The 20,317-nt window shown below is 33.3% G+C and overlaps 1 protein-coding gene across 1 annotated transcript; it reads left to right on the top strand.

The window, feature by feature from the left end:
- The first annotated feature begins 17,276 nt into the window (after positions 1-17,276).
- On the top strand, positions 17,277-19,266 carry LOC143573633 (serpin-ZX-like). Its single transcript, XM_077058459.1, has 2 exons — positions 17,277-17,794; positions 18,059-19,266. Exons 1-2 carry the CDS (start codon positions 17,405-17,407, stop codon positions 18,851-18,853), a joined length of 1,185 nt encoding a protein of 394 aa, XP_076914574.1. The 5' UTR covers positions 17,277-17,404; the 3' UTR covers positions 18,854-19,266.
- The last annotated feature ends 1,051 nt before the right edge of the window (positions 19,267-20,317 follow it).

The raw sequence follows: 20,317 nt of genomic DNA on the forward strand, positions 1-20,317 counted from the left end.
AATAGGGAATAACAAAGTTTCCCCAAATTTATAAAAAACTACTTCATTTTCTCTTTCCACCTTATAATTTACACTAACAATCATTCAAAACTTCACCCTATGTTTACAAACTCTCATCACATAAATCTAGGGAATGAGTTGGGAATGTTGTAATAGTGTCTTTGTTTTTTGAATGAAGAGTTTTATGTTGGTTCAATTGGTGTTTGGGATTGCTTATGTTCACCAATTTATAACTTTTAACTTTTTGAAAAGTAATAAGGTGTTTGGGATTGTTTGTGAGAGAAAAAGTTTCATAAGTTACAATGTTGTAACTTATTAACTTAAAAAAATTTATAATGAGGTAAAATAAGGAATTCAAACACCCTTCTGATATAAAAGAACTAGGTCACCTTGTTCCTTTGTTTTTATTTTTCCTAAGAACATAATATTGGGTTTTTAACCGGTAGAATTTATTGATGTCTTATGTTTCATACTCTAAATAAAATGAGCAGACAAAATAGTTAAAACAAACAAGAACCAACTTTATATGTGTCTGATGGACGGGTACTTTAATTTCATAATGACTTAAGAATCTTTTCTCTCACTCTAAATGAAAACAATATTTGATTAAGATCAGTATACAACAAGCTAGTGACTAGTATAAAATTATTTGACTAAACTGAAAAAACCACAAACCAATGAAAAATAGTAAATGTTGAACTACTGAAAACCGCGAGAAGCATAAAGTACTGCTTAGAATGAAAATGTTAAATAACATTCATGTATAGTTGAATAGCTCATGTTTCAGAAATCAAATGTTTAGGATATATATGTGTCTACACTTGCTAAAAAAACAAAATTTAGGAGCTTACTATCATATAGGTGCCACATAATCATGTAGAGGTACTCAAATCAAAACATTAGCAGGTCATCAAAGATTATGCTTCAATAAATCTTTATGCGGTCCAAAAAATTGTTGACGGGATATCGCCAAAAAATTTTTCTTCCTGAAACTATAGCGAATGCATTTATCATCATTGATGCATAAATAAAGATACCAATTAGTAGTGATATGAATAATAATGTATTTGTACAATAAAAACAAAAATAAAATAAAAAAAATAATAATAAACAACATGCACAACTTGTTTGGGTTGTAGTTGAAAAATATTATTAGCTTGTAAGATTATGATAAAGCTAATTAAAAAGCACTTTTGAGTGTTTAGATATGACTTATATGAAAGGTTTTTGAAAAAGCTCACGTTATTTCAAATGACACATGTATTAAGAAATAAACTTTCCGTCACATCCAAAAAAATAACAAAAAGACACAATGTCGAGATCAAAGACACAATTACGAAAATGAACATAAAACACAATTATAACTACAAAAAGATACAATAGATCGCAAAATATAACACAATACTGATTAAAATATAACACAATTTTGAGTAAATATAAAACAATATAAAGAAAAAATGACATAATGTCAATAAAAAAAGACAAAATCAATGACGAAAATAAATACAAAACACAATGATAAATAAAAAGACACAATGTTCTTTTTCACTCACCATTGTGTCTTTTATTTAGAACGAGAATAACGGTGGAAACACTTTTGTGTTTTTTTATTTTTTTCGTTTTTTAATTAAATTTTGTGTTATGTTTTTTTTATTTTTTTGGGGGAGTTTTTATGTATGGCTACAAATCATTCTTATCATTCTTATTTTTGTTCCCCTTTATAAAATAACTCAGATGCGGATTTAGTGCGAGTTCCCCGGGTTCACCGAAACCCATTGATTTTTACATTTTGTGTTAAAACGATATATAAAAAGTATTAGTGAACCCATAATTTTTCAGAAGTTAACTAATATCAAAAATTTTAAGATGGTGTAGTGGCAAACTCCTTCTTTAAAGCCTTCTAATCTCTTGAAATGTCTCATGTTCAAGTCTTTCATTGACCTATTTTGATTATATTTTTTTTTTTTTTGGTAAACCATCATTATGTTATTAGTTTGGGTTTTCATTTAAAGGTCTCATACACTAGTACAAAAACATGCAGAAGGTGCGATAGGAAAAACATAAAAGGTGCGGTTCAGTCATTCAACCGCACCTACCTTTTTACATAAGAGAATTTTTAAACTTAATTAATAGTAAAAGGTGCGGTTTTTGTCATGAAGAATGAAAAGGTGCGGTTCACATATTTGTTAACCATCATAGTGGATATAATTTAAAGTTATCTCTTCTACCAACTTATGTTATTTATTCAAATACATTATTTAAGGTAAGGAAAATTTTAATTTTATTGTGTTTATTGTTGATTTGTTTATATGTATGCGGTTAATTATATTTTGTAATTGCTAACTTCGTCTAGTAATAAAGGCGTATGACTTACAATCAAGTGATTGTGGGTTCTGATCTTACTTGAGACATGGAGTGAATGGTATAAAAAAAATTAAAAATTTGTTGTTCAAATACATATATATATATATATATATTGTTATTTTATATGTATATACATATATTATGATTATTTATATATGCATGATTATATATATGTGTGTGTGTATTTGCCTCTAAAAAATAATATGTATCGTCTATTAGAATATATGTATGTAATATATGTGTGTAGGGTGTAAACGAGTCAAGCCAAGCCCCCGGGTTCGACTAGGCTCAAGCCGACTTGTTTTGATCTCTACTTCAAAAGCTCGAGTTCGGATTGTGAGTAGTTTTTTTCAAGCTTGAGATCGACTCGTTTACTACTTACTAATTAATCTTTATATATTTATAATTATTTTAATTTTCTTTTTTTAATTATAATTTTACATGTAACATCATATATAGAGAAAATTCCTAAAATGATTCAATTTCTGAGTGAGATCCTATAATGACCCATGCATTTCCTTAATTCCGAAAACAACCCATTCGAAACCAATCGTTACGATGACTTTTGTTTGTCCGTTGATGAGTTTCATCTACCAATGAAAGGATGAGAAGTGGCACCGTAGGCGACGCTACGATGACATTCTGTAGCCAAAGCCATCGTCCTGCAACGTCTTAAACACATTGTCACGAAGACTGCAACCTTGTTTTATGCGTGGAGATGTGAATTCCAAAATTCTTTGTCCCGATGGGGAATCTCCGAAATCATTGTCAATGGTTAAATTCGGGTAAAATTCAGTTGTTGAAATGGGTTTTATGTATTTGTACGAGACGATGGCTTTGGTTAGGCAGGCCGATGAGCTTGGATATCAAATGCCAACTTCATGATGGGGTTTCCATCCTTTTCGGTTTTAAGTTTCATTCTTTCTATTCATTAGTCTAAATCAAAACACAAATTTGTCCCCCTTGAACTCGCCCTCCGACTTATGTAAGTCTCTTTCTCTCTCTCCGATTAGTAGTAGCACTAAAACCATATGATGACCAGTTAGCATAAATTTGAACCTAATGTTAACATGTTCAGGTGGTTGGTTAGCAATATGGTTAGGAGGAACTTCAATCAGATGGTTAGCGTATGTATATATCACATCCTCGGGAGGAGTAGTTGAGTGGGAATTCATTTTACATGCATACGAGTGTGTGGTTTGTATGTGAAATGAGTTGGCAACACATGTCTCACAAGTTTTCTTTGTTAAGTACCCGAGTGAACCAAGATATCACATTGTACTGCAATGTAAACGCCACATTTTTGTTGTTGATATTATTGTTAATGAGGAGGAATACAACCACTTTAATGATCTACCACCATTTTTAGTTGATACCGAATCGGTTAATTACGACAACTTTATACACATCACATGCTTATGTGATGACACCAATGGGGTTTGTGTTGATGAAGGTTTGATATAATCAACGTCTTAAGTTATTCTTAATTTATTTAAATAGTATTTTTGTGTAGGATAAACGAGAATGATGAGTTTACATCAAATTAAGTTAATCATCCCGCTTATGTGAGTCGGGCTAGCATAAAATTAACCAACAAGTCCATCAAATTAACCAAAAAAAAAATTCTATCTCCCCTCAAAAGTTTTACCTATTTCCCCCCATATCTTACCTTTAATTAATTTAGATTATCTATTTTTATTCAACACTCTATCAATACAACTCTACTCTCTTTCTTTCTCTCTCTCTCTCTCTCTCTCTCTCTCTCTCTCTCTCTCTCTCTCTCTCTCTCTCTCTCTCTCTCTCTCTACGGACGAACAACAAGTTACAGCCGGCCCTAGCTTGTTGGTCATCTGTCTTTCTGGTCGTCCTACGTACTCTCTGGTCTTCTTTTGCTCTCGCCGGTCATCGTCCAACACTCACCACAAAGTAGGTTTCAGATCCGTTCATGAAAATCAAATTTAATAGTCATTTTTTCTAGTTAAACCTTATTTTCTAGTTTTGTTCTGGAAATCGCAGCCCCTTTGCAATATTTATTTATTTGGATTTGGGTTTGCTACTTGGTGCGATTGAGGAATAAAAGTTGTATGTGATCCTGATATAAAAGTGTATTGCATATGTTGTTTGTTGGATTATGATGCTTATATGTGTATTTGACTTTCACTCACCATAGGTATTATTGCAAAAAAACCAACCAAAGATTATGATGAATAAAAATCTATCGAAATTGAGCATTATACAAAGGACAAGCAAGGAATATCCGGTATTTTTGAGCTGTTTATTATTATTAGTATTATTTTTAACTTAATAACAATTTGTTGATTTATGTGAAGGAAATAAGAGAAAAAACTAAAGCTAGCAATGCCAAGAAAAACAGAACCCTTATGTAGGATATGATGGATAAAGTGGTATGAGAAGGAAGTTGAAAACTTTATGGCCTCTACTTGAATCAAGCTACCCTGTGTTAAAAGGAATTCAAAACGAAAATTTAAAGTTGTTAATAATGGGTCACAAAAAAAAAGGAAACCAAGTTGTATTCACTTGATGATGTTACAATTGAGAAGGCCAATACTTTGGTAAATGATTATCTTATTTAGTTATATGAAAATGAATTTAGTTTGATTTGTTAATATTATAGTAGAATGTTTTAACAAATCTTTTTTTATATAAACAAGTGGAGCAAACTATGATAACGAATGAGAGTTATTCTGAAAATAAAGAAAGACATATACATCAGAAATAGTGTAAATACATAAAGAACTTAGATCTCTAATTATTATATTATGATCACTTGTTATATCAACATATAGACATTGATGGTTTATATATATTTGAGCCTAGAAAATAAAGACAGAAAACATAGCAGATTACCAATCAAGTATTAAACTGAATGTTATTTATTTAGGGAAGAAAAATCTCATCAATTTATGGGCTACCCAGTACTTACTAATTAACTAGAGTTAGCTTAGATTAATTCTATTTAGTTACTAGAAGTGAAAGTGAGAAAATAATTCAAAACAAAACTTTCAAAAAAATAATATTATTACTCTTTCTTGAATTGTAATTTTCACTTAGGTGGGCTCTGGTCATTTAACTGTGAACAAAATATTCAAATAATTCAATCCTTTGCAAACACGAGAACAAAGATTGATATAGAGAAGTTAAACTTATAATTGATGGTTTAGTTCTATGTTTTTTTTTTCAAAAAGCGAGCTTGTAGTTCGGTTTCAGTTTTGAATGCACTAAAGTTTCAGGCCCGGATTACTTATTTTGAGTCATTTAGTGTAAGAATTTGCAAAGAAAAAAAAAAAAACACTTAATAACCTTAATGGTAAAGTTACACTTTTATGCTATTAACAGCTCACCTAAAAGAGGCCTTAATTCCTGACACGAACCAAACCTGGCACAAACAAATATAGGTTTTGGCTTGACCCGTTTTATAAGCATGTCGGGTTTGGGTTAACCCGTTAACCATTTAAGTTTAAATGCTTTAAAATTATATTTTTTTACTCTACTTCTTAAGTGTGCAGCAAAACTTAAAAATTATTTGAAGATTTTGGTCGTTGGTTGAAATTTAATTTGTGGTATAAATTTCGAGTTCTAAAACAAGGTGCAGTCCACTTTTTAATACAAAATCAATTATATTCTTGTCTATAAATTAATAGAAAGCTTAATTATATGTCTTAATTATTTAACTATATGTAATTTTATAGGGCTCGACTCATCCGAGAAATACCAAGTGTGGTTAATATGTCTTAAACTTCATAAAGGAGAAGGGGATCGTTTGTGATGGACTTCAAATACTCGTTAATAACAATGTAAGTGTAATTTACTTGTTTAACTATGTTTATCTTGGTTTGTATTGGCCCAGCCAAATTTTGTAACGTGTTTTTTTTGTTAATTTTTCATCTTAGGTTGGGGGAGGCAAAGACGAATACACTAAGGCAAATTTTGATGCAGTTCGAGAAGAATGATCGAGTTATGCGACATAGCTTACAGTTTATTTTCGGTAGTGATATGTATGGTATTGAATATTAACCAATATTTAAGATAACTTTGGGAATATTTGAAATATTTTGACTTACAATGTCTAATTAAGAAATGAAATGTATAGTTTTGCTATAATATTTGTGTCATTACTGTAAATACTAGTAATTATGCAAATATATATATATATATATACTGCTTAATAAACAAAGGTTTTCTTTGCCACGTGTCCTATTCCTACCCCATCCTCATTCTCAAAATCCCGCGTCTCTTCTGAATCCTTTATCAGTTATCACTCACTCCCCTTTTTTGAAGTTATAACCCGAATCTCATCATCCTTCATCGTGATGTTTCAGTTTCAGAAACCCTAAACCATTATTACCCCCCTTTTCTTAAACAGCCAGATCCCTCAAACCTGAACAACCGTGTCATAATCCTTGCATCAATATGTTTCAAAAACCGAAACAAACCGATTGTTATCACCGCATGTCGTCATCATCATCCACATCTCCTCGATCCGCCGGCGACTTAGGTATACAATTCTTTTCTTTCTAATTGTTTTTCAGTGATTTACATTTAATTTTGTATATGTTTGCTGTTATGTTAGGGTTCCGATTTTAATTTTGTTTTTATGTTTATTTTGCTTTAATTGTTATCGTTGGAGGAGACGTATCGTTGATGAATTCGTTGTCCCCATGTTCAATTTATTTTAAACCTTGATTTTGCTTTAATGTTCAGTTTGTACAATTTTTTTCATATAATTTTGCTTTTATTGGCTCAAACAGTTGGCGTGCATATACATATTTTAAAGAACATTGTGTAAAAATGACCATTCATTGGTCGAAATCTTTATGTTTAAATAGTTTATGAAGTGGGGTTTGGTGTACAACTTCTAAACGAGTAAACTTTTTACATGCTGGCATGTTGAATTGTCGTTTTTATTCAAAGAGCCATAATTATGCCGATGAGACTGAAGCAAACAATCACCCAAAGCAAGCAAACCCAAGGATGATCTTGAATGGATGAATCGGATTACATAATGTCCTGTTTATCATCTTTCAGTTGGGGAGTTTGAATATCCGTGCCTATACATCACGTTGCACCAGAAGCATCAAAATACGGTAAGTCTTGATTATTTTTTACTCCTAAATTAATGATTACTTTATGGTGTTTTGAATTAAGTTAACTGTGTATAGGCGTATGCAATTGTTCCTCCTTTAATCTCTCAATCGCTTTCCACATATCTCAATAATTGAGTGTCTTCAAGATTAAAGGTATCAATCATCTTAATTGACCATCATTTTCAAGATTAAAAGTATAAAACTAGCCATAATTTTTCTTTACAGAATCATTTATGCTCAATCATCAACATCATTCGCCATCGATTCATAACTAAAATCATTTGGAAATCGTCATCGTTATCAGCTCATTTGATTACATCTTCAATATAAGATTTGTATCTACATCTCTTCATTATTTAGTGCTCGAATTAATATGGTTAGTTATTTCTATTCCCAAATCCTCGATTTCGATTTAATGTTAATATACGGTTTAAACATGTATTTGTTGGTTTTATGACTTTTATCATCCAATGATATGAGGTCTCAATGAGGTAAGTTAATTGTTATGTTTTCCCAATATATTTCGTCACATTTTATACTTTAACGGGCCAACTTAGTCAAAAACAAATCTAACTAATTATCATCTTCATATAACAGCAGTTAGTGGTTAAAAACAGACCCAACATGGTTTTTAAATCATTTTGCAAGATTTGTACAAGAAAAAAAAAGTACAAAAATTGTACATAAAACCAATTTACAATTGTGCGTACACTAAAAAACTTTTTTTCTATAATCTGATTTAGGAAAATGTAGGATGCTCATCGGTTCTCTGGCCCCTTCACTTTTAAGTCAACTTCTTGATCTGGTCAGTGTCGAATAACCACGACTCTCACTCAGTTCAGCTCATTTTAATGTAAACGGGTCGAAATGTCACCTAAGTGTTCATGTATGTTTAATTTTTATGATACCACCCATTGTATTTACACTTCATGTATTTTAATTTTTGAAAGAATGTTTTGCTCTTTATATAATATTAGCGTTTATATAAAAGAATTCTATTAATTTTATAGGTTATATTGATGTTGATGCCACAAACCTAGAAATCAATCTTTCTAACCTTTGAACAGTGAATACAATATTTTTTGTATTATTTAGGTAATTTTATTTAAGTTTCCTATCACTTGCCATTTCATACAACTCATATAAAATGGTGTTGTATTCGTTTTATAACAAGTCAACCATTTAACTTGGCTTATTAGCCTTACAAACTTATATTTAGCTCTAATAAACGGTTCAATGTACTATTCTCATTATTCGAAAGCATCATAATGGTATGTTTAACTTGATGCAGACGGAAATAACAGGGTACCAACAAAATCATCTGAGAATCATCTCTGGTTGCATAAAATGGGCTCGCTTCAAGCACCACTCTTCACGAACTTGGCATCTCAAAACTGGTAACAATTGTCAAAATTCAACAATAAATACCACAAGCTAGAGGCGTGGGTGGAAATGGGCGAAGAGTAAAGATGATTTTATATAATGTTTAATTTATTTGTTTTCAATGCACAAGTAAACTCTTATCTCAAAAAAAATTGAATTGAGGTGCCAAAACAGGTTGCTATGTGTATAAGCAGGTCAGCCCAATTGGTTTCACAAGCGGATGTCTTTTGATTATGTATTAAATAAACAAAATGGATTCACCAAGAAATGGGAATGTGATGTTTTCGTTTTTAGAAGTTTTTATTGAAAATCGGTAATTGCAAGCTTTAGTGGATTGTTTTGTTTGTATGAAGTTGGTTGAAGAGCTAAGTAGAGCAAACTACACCATTGGTGAAGGAGATGCAATTGTAAATTTTTTGGTGGTTTGTTTCATTACTTCAAATCAATTCTTCATTTTGTGTTTGTGGTTTTCAGTTTAATTGGGTTTGTTTGGTTAAACGTTATCGTTTTCAGTTTAAATTGGGGTCGTTTGATTACGAGAAGAGTTTTTTAATTTTTTTTTCTTATTTTTTAAATCTGGTATGTTACTAGGGTCTAGGAATGATGCAACTGAAAGGGAAATACAATAGGTTAGGATATTTTTTTATTATTTCATGTGACATGGTGTTTATTTTAAGAATTATTAAAAATTTTGTTATCATATAATTTTAATTGTTTAACCCGTGTAGTACATGGGTACGTAACCTAGTATGTATATATATATATATATATATATATATATATATATTTATGGGATGGTTCAGTAGAGAAATCATATTAGTGAGAAATAAATTATAACCGTTGATTAAGTTGATGTGTGGCATACATTTATTGTGACAGTTTTGTACTTAATTGTACATGTATAAATCAGTTTTTAAATGAAAAGGGTACTATTATAAAATAGAGTAAGGTTTAAAAGTGAAAAGTATTATATCTGTAATCAATGTTGCATACATCACGTCACAATTAGAAGACTTTGAATAACTTCCAAATTTAGTTATTCTTTTTATGTACTTAATTTGTGTTTAATTTTTTTTATTTCTATTTTATTTTCTTTGCATTTTTTTAATGTAAAATTGTTTAGCATTTAATGATGCGTGTAGTATATTTAGGAAGGCATGGTTTTTGTTGTGATTTATGTATAATCGTATGTTGTTGAAGGTTAGTGTAGAGTAATGTTATATGACTTTTTTTGTAGGTTGTGAAGGTTAGTGTAGGGCAATGTTGACTTTTTTTAGGTTGTGGACGTTAGTGTAGGGTAACGTGATGTCGTTTTATTCAACGTAGGAATTACTAATAGTAGTTATAACTAAATCGTGTAGTATATTTAGGAGGGCATGGTTTTTGTTGTGGTTTGTGTATAATCCTATGTTGTGGAGGTTAGTGTAGAATAATATTATGTGACTTTTGTTTGTAGGTTGTGGATTTTAGTGTAGGGTAATGTTGACTTTTTTTTGTAGGTTGTGAAGGTTAGTGTAGGGTAGTGTTATGCAAATTTTTTAAAATTGATATATGGTTTGAATTGATATATGGTTGGATAGCTAGGTTTGAAGGTCAATAAATCACACTTTTACTAGATGGAAATGAATAATAATCGTTGACGAAGTTACTATGATGAATAATAATAATAATAATAATAATAATAATAATAACAACAACAACTTGTATGATTAGCTCAAAACTGGAATCATGATTCGATGTTATAATTGTTTAATAATTTTTAAATTAATTTGATATTTTGAAACTTGAAAATACAATTAATATTTACCATATAAAAAAATATTAAGTTTACTAATATACCCCTACATTTAATTAATTGAGAAAAAGGAAAAGAAAAAATATGATTGGTTTAAATTATTTCTCACACTAATATGATTTCTCACATGAAGTTAACCCTATATATATATAAGATGACATGACACGCATAAATGCAAGTCGTATATTGGTGTCATAAACGTGAATAATGAAAGAGTGTCATAAATGCATGTCATATACGCGTGTCATGTTTGTCATTAAACATGACACGCGGAAGCGTGTCATATTCAATTTATGACAAGAACCTCATTGACACGCATTTGCGTGTCTTCTGTTCCCTTTAATAACACGCAATGTGTGTTATTAAAGGCATTTTTTCTAGTAGTGCGGACGGGACTTTGATTCATCAAGATAAATACGTTCGCGAAATTGTTCAAAAGTTAGGGTTCAAGGACGCCAAATCCTTCCTCACTCCGATTGCTACTCGACCAGTTAGCTCCGAATCCATCGGGAAAGTCAGTCGATCAACACCTTCATAGGTCTATGATTGGCTCCCTGATGTATCTCACTACCAGCAGACCGGATATTATGTTCCATGTTTGTCAGTTTGCAAGATATCAATGCGACCCAAAAGAGTCTCACCTAACCGTTGTCAAGCGTATCTTTCGGTATCAAAAGGGAAAGCCTCGCTTAGATCTTTGGTATCCTAAAGACTCTAATTTAGTATTGCATGCTTACACCAACAGTGATTATGGATGATACAATCTTGACAGAAAATAAACTTCATGAGGATGTCAGTTTCTGGAAGATCAGTTAATTTCTTGGCAATGCAAAAAGCAATGCATTGTATCCACCTCCATTGTTAAAGCTGAATACATTGTCGCCTCCTCCTGCTGTTCACAAGTTGTATGGATCTAGCATCAGCTGCTAGATTACGGTTTGAATTTCTTTAACACCCCCATCAAGTGTGCTAACGAAGCAGCGGTTTGTATTGTTAAAAACCTGGTCCAACACTCTAAGACGGAACATATTGACATCCGAATGCATTTCATTCGTGATTGTTATGATCGGAAACTTTTCTATATTTAAATGGCCCACACATTGCTGACATTTTCACTAAAGCCTTTGATCGTACCCGATTTTTATATCTTGTAGAGTCGTTGGGTATTTCTTTTGATTAAATTTCGTTTATCTTTTTGTGAGTTTAAAATTGTAAATTTTTCAAAATATGTCATAATTTTAGAGGAAGAAAATGAGTTAAGTTTAACTCACCAAAAATTAAGCCACTTGACTTGCTAAAATATTTTATATATCTTATTTGTACTCTTATTTTGCGTATTAATTGTGAAAATTAGAAAAATGTTTATCCCATTTAGAGTGAGCTCCTTCTTAGAGAATTCAGACTTATATAAAATTAGAAATTTGAGAAAATGATCCAACCATTGAAAAATGATAAGAAATTGTCTTTAATGATCCTAGCACATGAAAATAGTAGATCAAAAGTCAATAAGATCATCGTTTGACATGTATATAGGCTTGACAAACGAGTAAGTTTCATAATGATATAAATTTAAATTTCTGCCTTTACTAGTGGTTTACGTTTATAAAGCAGTTGCATGACTCCACGAAAAGTCATATCGATGAAGGCAAAAATATTATTAGTCAGTCAACACGAGACTGTTAGTGATTGATCACCGAAAAAATATATTATTCTTGATTTAAATACATATATTGAAAATCAAAATGATAAAGTAGAAAAACTGCAAAGTGCTTAAAAGTATTTAAATTCAACACAAAACGTTGAAAATCATGTGCTAAAAGTAGTCAAATAATTATTAACTAAATTACGCTAATCTAGACACTAAGTAATAATTCAGACTCTTAAAACTCAACTAAACTACTGACCGACAAGTGAAACGATCAACTCTAGTAAACCTAAGTAAGTCTGGATATCAAACTCACGAGACTCTTTTAATTATGTAAATTAACTAATTAGACTCGACAAACTGACACGACTATTCATTTTTTTATATTTGTTAAAAGGGGGTTTTTCTAATTACTAATATTAAACTAATAAAAAAATTAATTAAGAAAAGACAAGCACTAAAACACAAGACAAATTAGTTTGATTGATCAGACGATAAAGAAAACCACTCAGACTTGAATCCCTTAAGTTGCAGTTATCAATTAATTGGAAAATACTTGTTATGAAACTGTGATCGCAAAATAGACACTCAAAAGAAAACTCGAACAGAACCCATGACCCCTCTCAAGAAGACACCTATTGGTTTCTAATAAGTTTTAAAACACACCATTTTATATATTAAACTGTTACGATTATTTAATTAATTATGAACGAGTACCTTTATAGTGAAATCCTACCTTACATTGCGGAAATCAAAGGTAATTTAATAAACTCAATTGACTCGCTAGACAATGTTAACCAATCAAACCTATATGGACTCCTTACGAAGAACTAAATCTAGCAATCTTAATCAACAAAGATCTAACAATAACCTATCACCTTACAGCTTTTTAGGTTTACAACACACTTTTATTTGTTTGACTAATAATATTATTCCTATGGTTTTATTGCAAATCAATCACAAACTAGTCAACAACACACAGTAAATGACCAAACAAATCCTATTATATGACAGACAATCACCAAGTATAATGTGGAATAACAAAATTTATCAAACAAAACCAAGCACACATATGCATCAATTAAATAAACCAAACAATTTACTGATTCATCAAACCATAAAGAGAAATAATAATCCAACTAAAATCAAACAATAACTAAGGTTCATCGATATCCTAGGCAGTCTATAATGTTTAGCCTAGCGTCTTAAAATCAAACAAAATAATAATAGAAGAAAACATGGTGAAAATAATGAAAACGGGAGATTAAAGGTGATAAAACCCGTAGTCTTCAATCTTGAACGTAAAGCTCTTCACCGGATGATTCCTTGCCTTCAAACCCGCCAAATGTTGCAATCCTAAGCTCTAAGAAACTCCAAAATCGGCTCTGGTTCGTAGGGTCTCTTTCAGATTATGGTTAAGGGTATTTATATAGTGAACTGAGCCCAAAACCTGACCAAAATATGTAACATTCTGAAAATATGGGGTCTAGGCGCCGCGTGACCAGGTATTCCCCCCCATGCCACGCGATACGGCATACTCAATAGGGACCAGTCTGCTTGCAGAAATGAATGGATCAGAAGGGGGCTGGATTCTCTATTTCCGGGCCGGGCGGGAGGTGAAGGCCATAAGAGAAGATTGCCCTCTCGCTAAGGAAGAGGGGAAAAAGGCGCTGTCATCTATCTCGACCAGTTTCCCGAGGCGTTGGAAATCCGGTCCGACCGGTTCTCCTTCTCGATACGTTCTGGTTTCTCGTTTAGGCTTATTTTGACTCGTTTTTCGGCTTTTTCAACTACGAACATCTTCCGGAACCTACAAAACACAAATATGTTAGTAGTATACAAATCTTAACTAAAAACGAACAAAAACTAATAAAATATTATATAAAATATACAAGGGATTGTGCTTTGATTGAGTGCGAGGTTCTTGGTTCAAGGGTTAGTTTGTTGGAAGGTGATTCCGCTTCTTCAAGGAATGTGGACACCCTGATTGATGTGGAGCTCGGATCTATGATTGGGCGGCTGGAGAGAGAGATAGAAGAGCAAAGAAACCTCGACAACGATCAATACCTTATCAATGAGGATCTTGTTAATCGTTATCTCGCTTCCACTGAAGTCATGAGAATGACTGATTGATGATGATGTTGAGGAGTTGAGAAGTCGTCTCACGGAGACGTTCAGAGGATGGGTACAAGGAGAAAAAGGTATTGAGCAAAGCAAGAAGAAATGATCATTTCTTGCTAAACTTGTTGCTGATGCTAAAAGGGTTGGAGATCAAAGCATTCTGGATCGGGTTGTCTTTGGATCTTCAAAGAAGGGTGCATGTGGAAGCCGTGTTGGTGATGCTGGTGATGAACCAATCACGGTTGTTGGAACCTTAGTGAGCTCAGCTGTCGACGGTACTACTGCTGCTAGTACCAGTCATGTGAGTGGCATGAAAACTGCACTTTTTATAGCTACTTCGGTTGCACAAGTGATTGCTCCAGCTGTTGGTGAGAACGTAGTTCAAGGTGATGACAGTGATTACGATGATGCTGACGAGTCTGATTATGATGACTCTGAGGATGATGCTGAGGGTGGTGATGAAGGTGACAATGAGGATGATGATACTCATGATGATTACGATGAACCGCGTGATGGTAGCGGTGATTGTGATGATGAAAGTGGTGGTGATGGTACCACTGAAAGAAATAAGGCGAGTGAACCTCTAGACTCACCAAGTAAAGCTTCTGATGATCCTGCACGTAAAGTTAGAGATGCAGATGCTGCTCTAGAGGCTGAGATCTCCTCAGTTTTTAATGTTGATTCTTTTGCATGTACCTACTCCATCATTCAAGAAGCTGTGGAAGAAAATATAGGTTGACGATGACGATATCAACTACTCACCGAACTCGGACACTCTGGTTCGTTCTAAGCAAGCAGATTAACCTCAAGGGCCAGAAGCGGTGATGGCTCTTCCAGAAACTGGTGGAGAATCTTCTCAACAACCGAGATGAAAAATGAGAAACGACGTTACATCACCATAGTTGCAAGTCTTAGGGATCGTCTCTATCTGTATCACGATGACTCCCCAATCCTCCACTGCAAATGGCACACGTCCAGCAGGACATGGGCGATTTGACGTGCCAATAGGGACTTGACGTACATGTACTACATGGATATTCACACTTTATCTGAGCTGGACATGAACTACATCAAAATACTTGTTGGTCCAAGTGCATATGAAAAGGAGCTTCGAGGCTGTTTCATGAGATTCCTGAGCAAGGAATGGAAGAATGACTACCCTAACTTCAAACTCAACAAGAGTAAGTCTTACCGTCGCCGGACTGAGGGTGGTTCTACAACAGGAAAGAAGAAGAGGGCTTGGCGATACAAGACCCACAAATATGGGAGGCCGATATATCATGGAGAACCTTTCAAGCCCAACATCTTCCACGATTTCACTGTTAGGAGTTTGAAAACAACACAGAAGAGGTTGTCATCCATTGTGAACGGATGCATTTCCTTCGCTTATTTGACGAGCATGAGCTACCTGCTCTTGGCAAAGAAGATTTGTTGAAGCTCTACATGCAACTCTTCCTTGGGCACTGTCGAAGATGTTCGTCGAGACAATTCTGATCAAATATGTGAGAAGTTCAATGTGTTGTACACTTCCTTGTTGACAATCAACTATATGAAAACGACAACCGCTTTGACTACGAGACCGACTAAAGACAAGGAGCTAACGAATTAAATACTAAAGACTAGAGGAAGATTGTAGGGTCCCATTTTGTATTTTAGTCTTTTGTATTTACTTGTTCTATTCACAATATATACAAGTTAACTTGGCGGTTTATTTATCGTATGTTTGGCCCGAGACCTTGTAATATTGAGCCCATTGGGCCGTGAATAATATATGGAAGCATGGCATTGCTTCACCTATAAAAGGTGAAGCATACACATGCTAAAACCAACCTTTTGCAAAAACTACATATCTTATCTTCTCACCGACTCTCCTATCTCTCTCTGTCTCTCTCTCTCTCTCTTTCTCTCTCTCTCAACCTTTCTACTTTCGGGTAATAAACCCAACACCTCAAGATCTGAGATCTTGGTTAACAACTAGTGATTTTCGCTAGCTAGCGGTCCGAATTAATCCAAGAACACTAGTTGTTTGTTGTTTGATCCGTGTTTGAGGACCTACATTCTTTTTTTAAAAAATCAGATATTAATTTATGATATATTCAAACTCTATTTTATAGGATTTGCATATCAAATCTTTGGTGAGGTTAATCTTAAATTTAATGAAATGCTATAACATATTTAAGGCTATTAGGGTTTAGTGAGACTCATACCTGTGAATTTAGGTCAAACACATGATAAACTTCTATTTACAAATGAAACAATTTGATGGCTTAAGAGGGCGTGGGGAGCGACCACAGAACTTTAAAAGATTTCGTATTACGTGATTCTTTTAAATTATTCGTTCTAATATTTATATATTTTAGGATTTTATAAATTTATTTATTGTAAGTAAATTAATAATACACTTAAGATTTGATGATGAAAGGGTTTCACAAATAAATGAGATGTTATAACCTGGTTTAAAAGCTATCTAGGTTTGACGAGACCCATGACCCGTTGTTTTTACTATAAAATTTTTTATTAATATTAAATAATATCTTTTAAAAAAATAAATCGGATATTACTTTTTAGTATATCCATATTTTATAGGATTTTCATATCATATATTTGATGAGATTAATTTTTAATATAATGAGATGTTATAACCCGTTTAAGAGCTATCTTGGTTTGATGAGACTCAAACTCGTGAATTCGGGTCAAATGCATGAGAAACCTTTATTTACAAATAAAACAATCTGGTGGCTTAAGAGAATTTAGGGATGTTTCGTTTATATATATTTAAGATAACATAAAAATAAGAGATATTTTTAAAAACACAATTTAAAGAAACCAAATTATAAATACTATTGATTTCTTTAGATTGAGTATATATGGCTATTAATAATTAAGAAAAAGGAAACCAAATATTAGATTTTGAATGAGTAGGGTTTCATTAATATTATAAATACATCATTCTATTCTACCACAACGTACGTCTTCTGGTTACCTCTCACAATGTCGGACATTGAACAGTCAATCAGCAATCAAACCCACGTGTCAACCATAATGGCCACCCACCTTCTCTCCAACAAACACGACTCCAACGTTGTTTTCTCACCCCTTGCCATGCAGGCGGGGCTGAGCTTGGTTGCGGCTGGTTCCAAAGGCCGAACACTCGACCAACTCCTCGCTTTCCTCAAAACAAATACCATCGATGACCTCAACTCTCTTTATTCACAGCTTGTGTCTGAGACTTTAGTCGACGGTAGCCCAAACGACGGACCACAATTGTCTTTTGTGAACGGGGTTTGGCTTGAGAAAACCCTTTCTCTTAAACCTTCTTTCAAAAAGGTTGTGAAAACTGTTTATAAAGCCGCTTGCAAACGAGTCGATTTCAAGACCGAGGTTAGTTTTAATTATGTGATACAATATCTAATATTATTATATTAACCTAAACCTAGTTCTAGGGTTGTAAATAAATCGAACCAAGCAAGGTCTTGTTCATGTTCTAAAACTTAATAGGTGATTCTGCTACTCGGTTAGTACTATTTTTTACTATGATATAGTTTATGTATACAATGGATCTCACATATTTTGGGATAAATATTTACGAAATTGTATCCTATTATAAATGATAGCTAACATATTGTTTATCAATGATTAACAAAGGCTGTCAAGGTAGCTGAAAGAGTGAATTCATGGGCCGAAAAGCAAACTAATGGCCTTATAAAAGACGTCCTTCCCGCTGCTTCTGTTGACAACCTCACCAGACTCATCTTTGCAAATGCCATCTACTTCAAGGGTACATGGAGTCGGAAGTTTAACCAGTCAACAGCTAAAGAACATGACTTCCACCTCTTGGATGGAAACAAATTTAAAGTTCCCTTCATGACCAGTAGGAAAAAGCAATTAGTGTGTGAATATGATGATTTTAAAGTACTTGATCTTTCCTACTTACAAGGTCTAGATGAGCGTAAGTTCACAATGTATGTTTTCCTCCCGAATGCAAAAGACGGCCTTCAATCTTTAGTACAAAAAATCGGTTCCACATCCGACTTTTTAGACCGTCACATTCTACACCGACAAGTTGAAGTCGGGAGGTTTTTGGTACCAAAGTTTAAGATCTCATTTTGGTTTGAAGCTTCTAGTATGCTCAAGGAATTAGGCCTTGTATTGCCTTTCGGTTATGATTGTGATTTGACCAAATTGGCTGACTCAACTGCCAGTGAAAGCCTTCATGTTTCAAGCATTAATCATAAAGCGTATGTGGATGTCTGTGAAGAAGATACTGAAGCTGCAGCGGTCAATATAATGATGATGCGGTATCTCAGTGCACGGCCACCGAAGGTACCAAAGAGCAAGGTTGATTTCGTGGCGGATCATCCGTTTTTGTTTGTGATCAGAGAGGATGTGTCTGGTGTCATGTTGTTTATGGGACAAGTGATTGATCCACGTGCTGGTTGAAATGGTTGTCGAAATCTGTCATGAATACATTGTCTTTTGTTTATGTTCCGGTGGATTTGTTTCTTTTTGTGTGTGATGTCGATTTTTATACTGACTGGTTTATGGAGTAATTAAGACTGTTGCATCTTTGGCATTTTAACTCAAATTCATGTTGATAATTTGCTATATATTTTTCTTTGTTTATGGGACGTATTATAAATCTCTAATGGTGTCTTTTATTTGAGTAAGGAAAGTTTTTTTTTGTTGGTTTGTTTGAGCAGAAGCTAGATCTAAAAAAAAAAACAGGCCAAGACATTTAAATGGTTGGGCTAGGACTCGACACGTTTTCCTGGGCACTTTGAACAACTTAATTGTTTTGTTTTTTCTATGAAGCATGAACATAATATTGGGTTTAAACTAGCAGAATTATTGATTTCTTATATCTCGTATACAATAAATAAAATGACAGATAAAATGGTCAAAACAAATAATATAACTAATGATAACAAATGAACATGTTTTGAAAGATCATGAACACACTTTAAACCCAAGTAGTCCCTTTGGAGGAACTACAAGTTGATGAACAGTTACGTTTCATTGAGGAACCAGTCGAGGTTTTGGATTGGGAAATCAAAACGCTCAAACACAGCAAAATTCCAATCGTTAAAGTTCGTTGGAACTCGAGACGTGGTCCGGAGTTCACGTGGGAACGCGAGGATCAAATGATGAAAAAGTATCCTCACCTTTTTGAAAGGCTAACCAAACACAGAAAACCGCGAAACCCGGCAAACCGTCAGACATCACCGGAGGTATGAATTAAATTTCGGGACGAAATTTCTTTCTACTAGGGGATGATATGACAAACTGAATTTTTTTTACTCTTTCAGACACTCATCACGACTTGACTCAAATTTTCGGGACGAAAATTCTTTAACATGGGAATGATGTGACAATCGTCAATTTCAGGTTAACTCCGTTAACTCAACTTCGTCGATTCAAACTTAAGATCATTGAATCTATAACGCACACTTCATTACATTTAAACTAGGGTTTAAATGACGCTTAACACTTACTACATGTGTAGTCTTTCGGGAATTGCACCGAAACGCAAACGAGTTGACGCAAACGATTGATGAATAAACGAAAAACGTCAAAACAGTAATTATGTGATAATTATGTGTTAGACTTATGTGTTATGTGATAACATGGTTATAAACGTTAACTCAAGATGTAAACTAGTTAGTTAAGTTAGAAAAACAACAATTGAAAGTGGAGGGACTTGAATGTAACTTGTATGTCTATAAATATAACCTTAATCACTTAACCCTAATTTATTATTCTCTTTCTCTCCAAAACCGATCGGAAACCCCACCCTTTGCTCCCTTGGCTTCCGTCCTTCAATACACACACATACAACATCAATTCAAGCCCTTGATTGAAGAACTAGGTGCTAGGAAGGTATATTTGATTATCCTATACATTCTT

Source organism: Bidens hawaiensis, unplaced genomic scaffold, assembly GCF_021521415.1.
Source record: "Bidens hawaiensis isolate Kalapana, Puna unplaced genomic scaffold, B.hawaiensis_p1.1 tig00026602_1, whole genome shotgun sequence".
Taxonomy (NCBI): Eukaryota; Viridiplantae; Streptophyta; class Magnoliopsida; order Asterales; family Asteraceae; genus Bidens; species Bidens hawaiensis.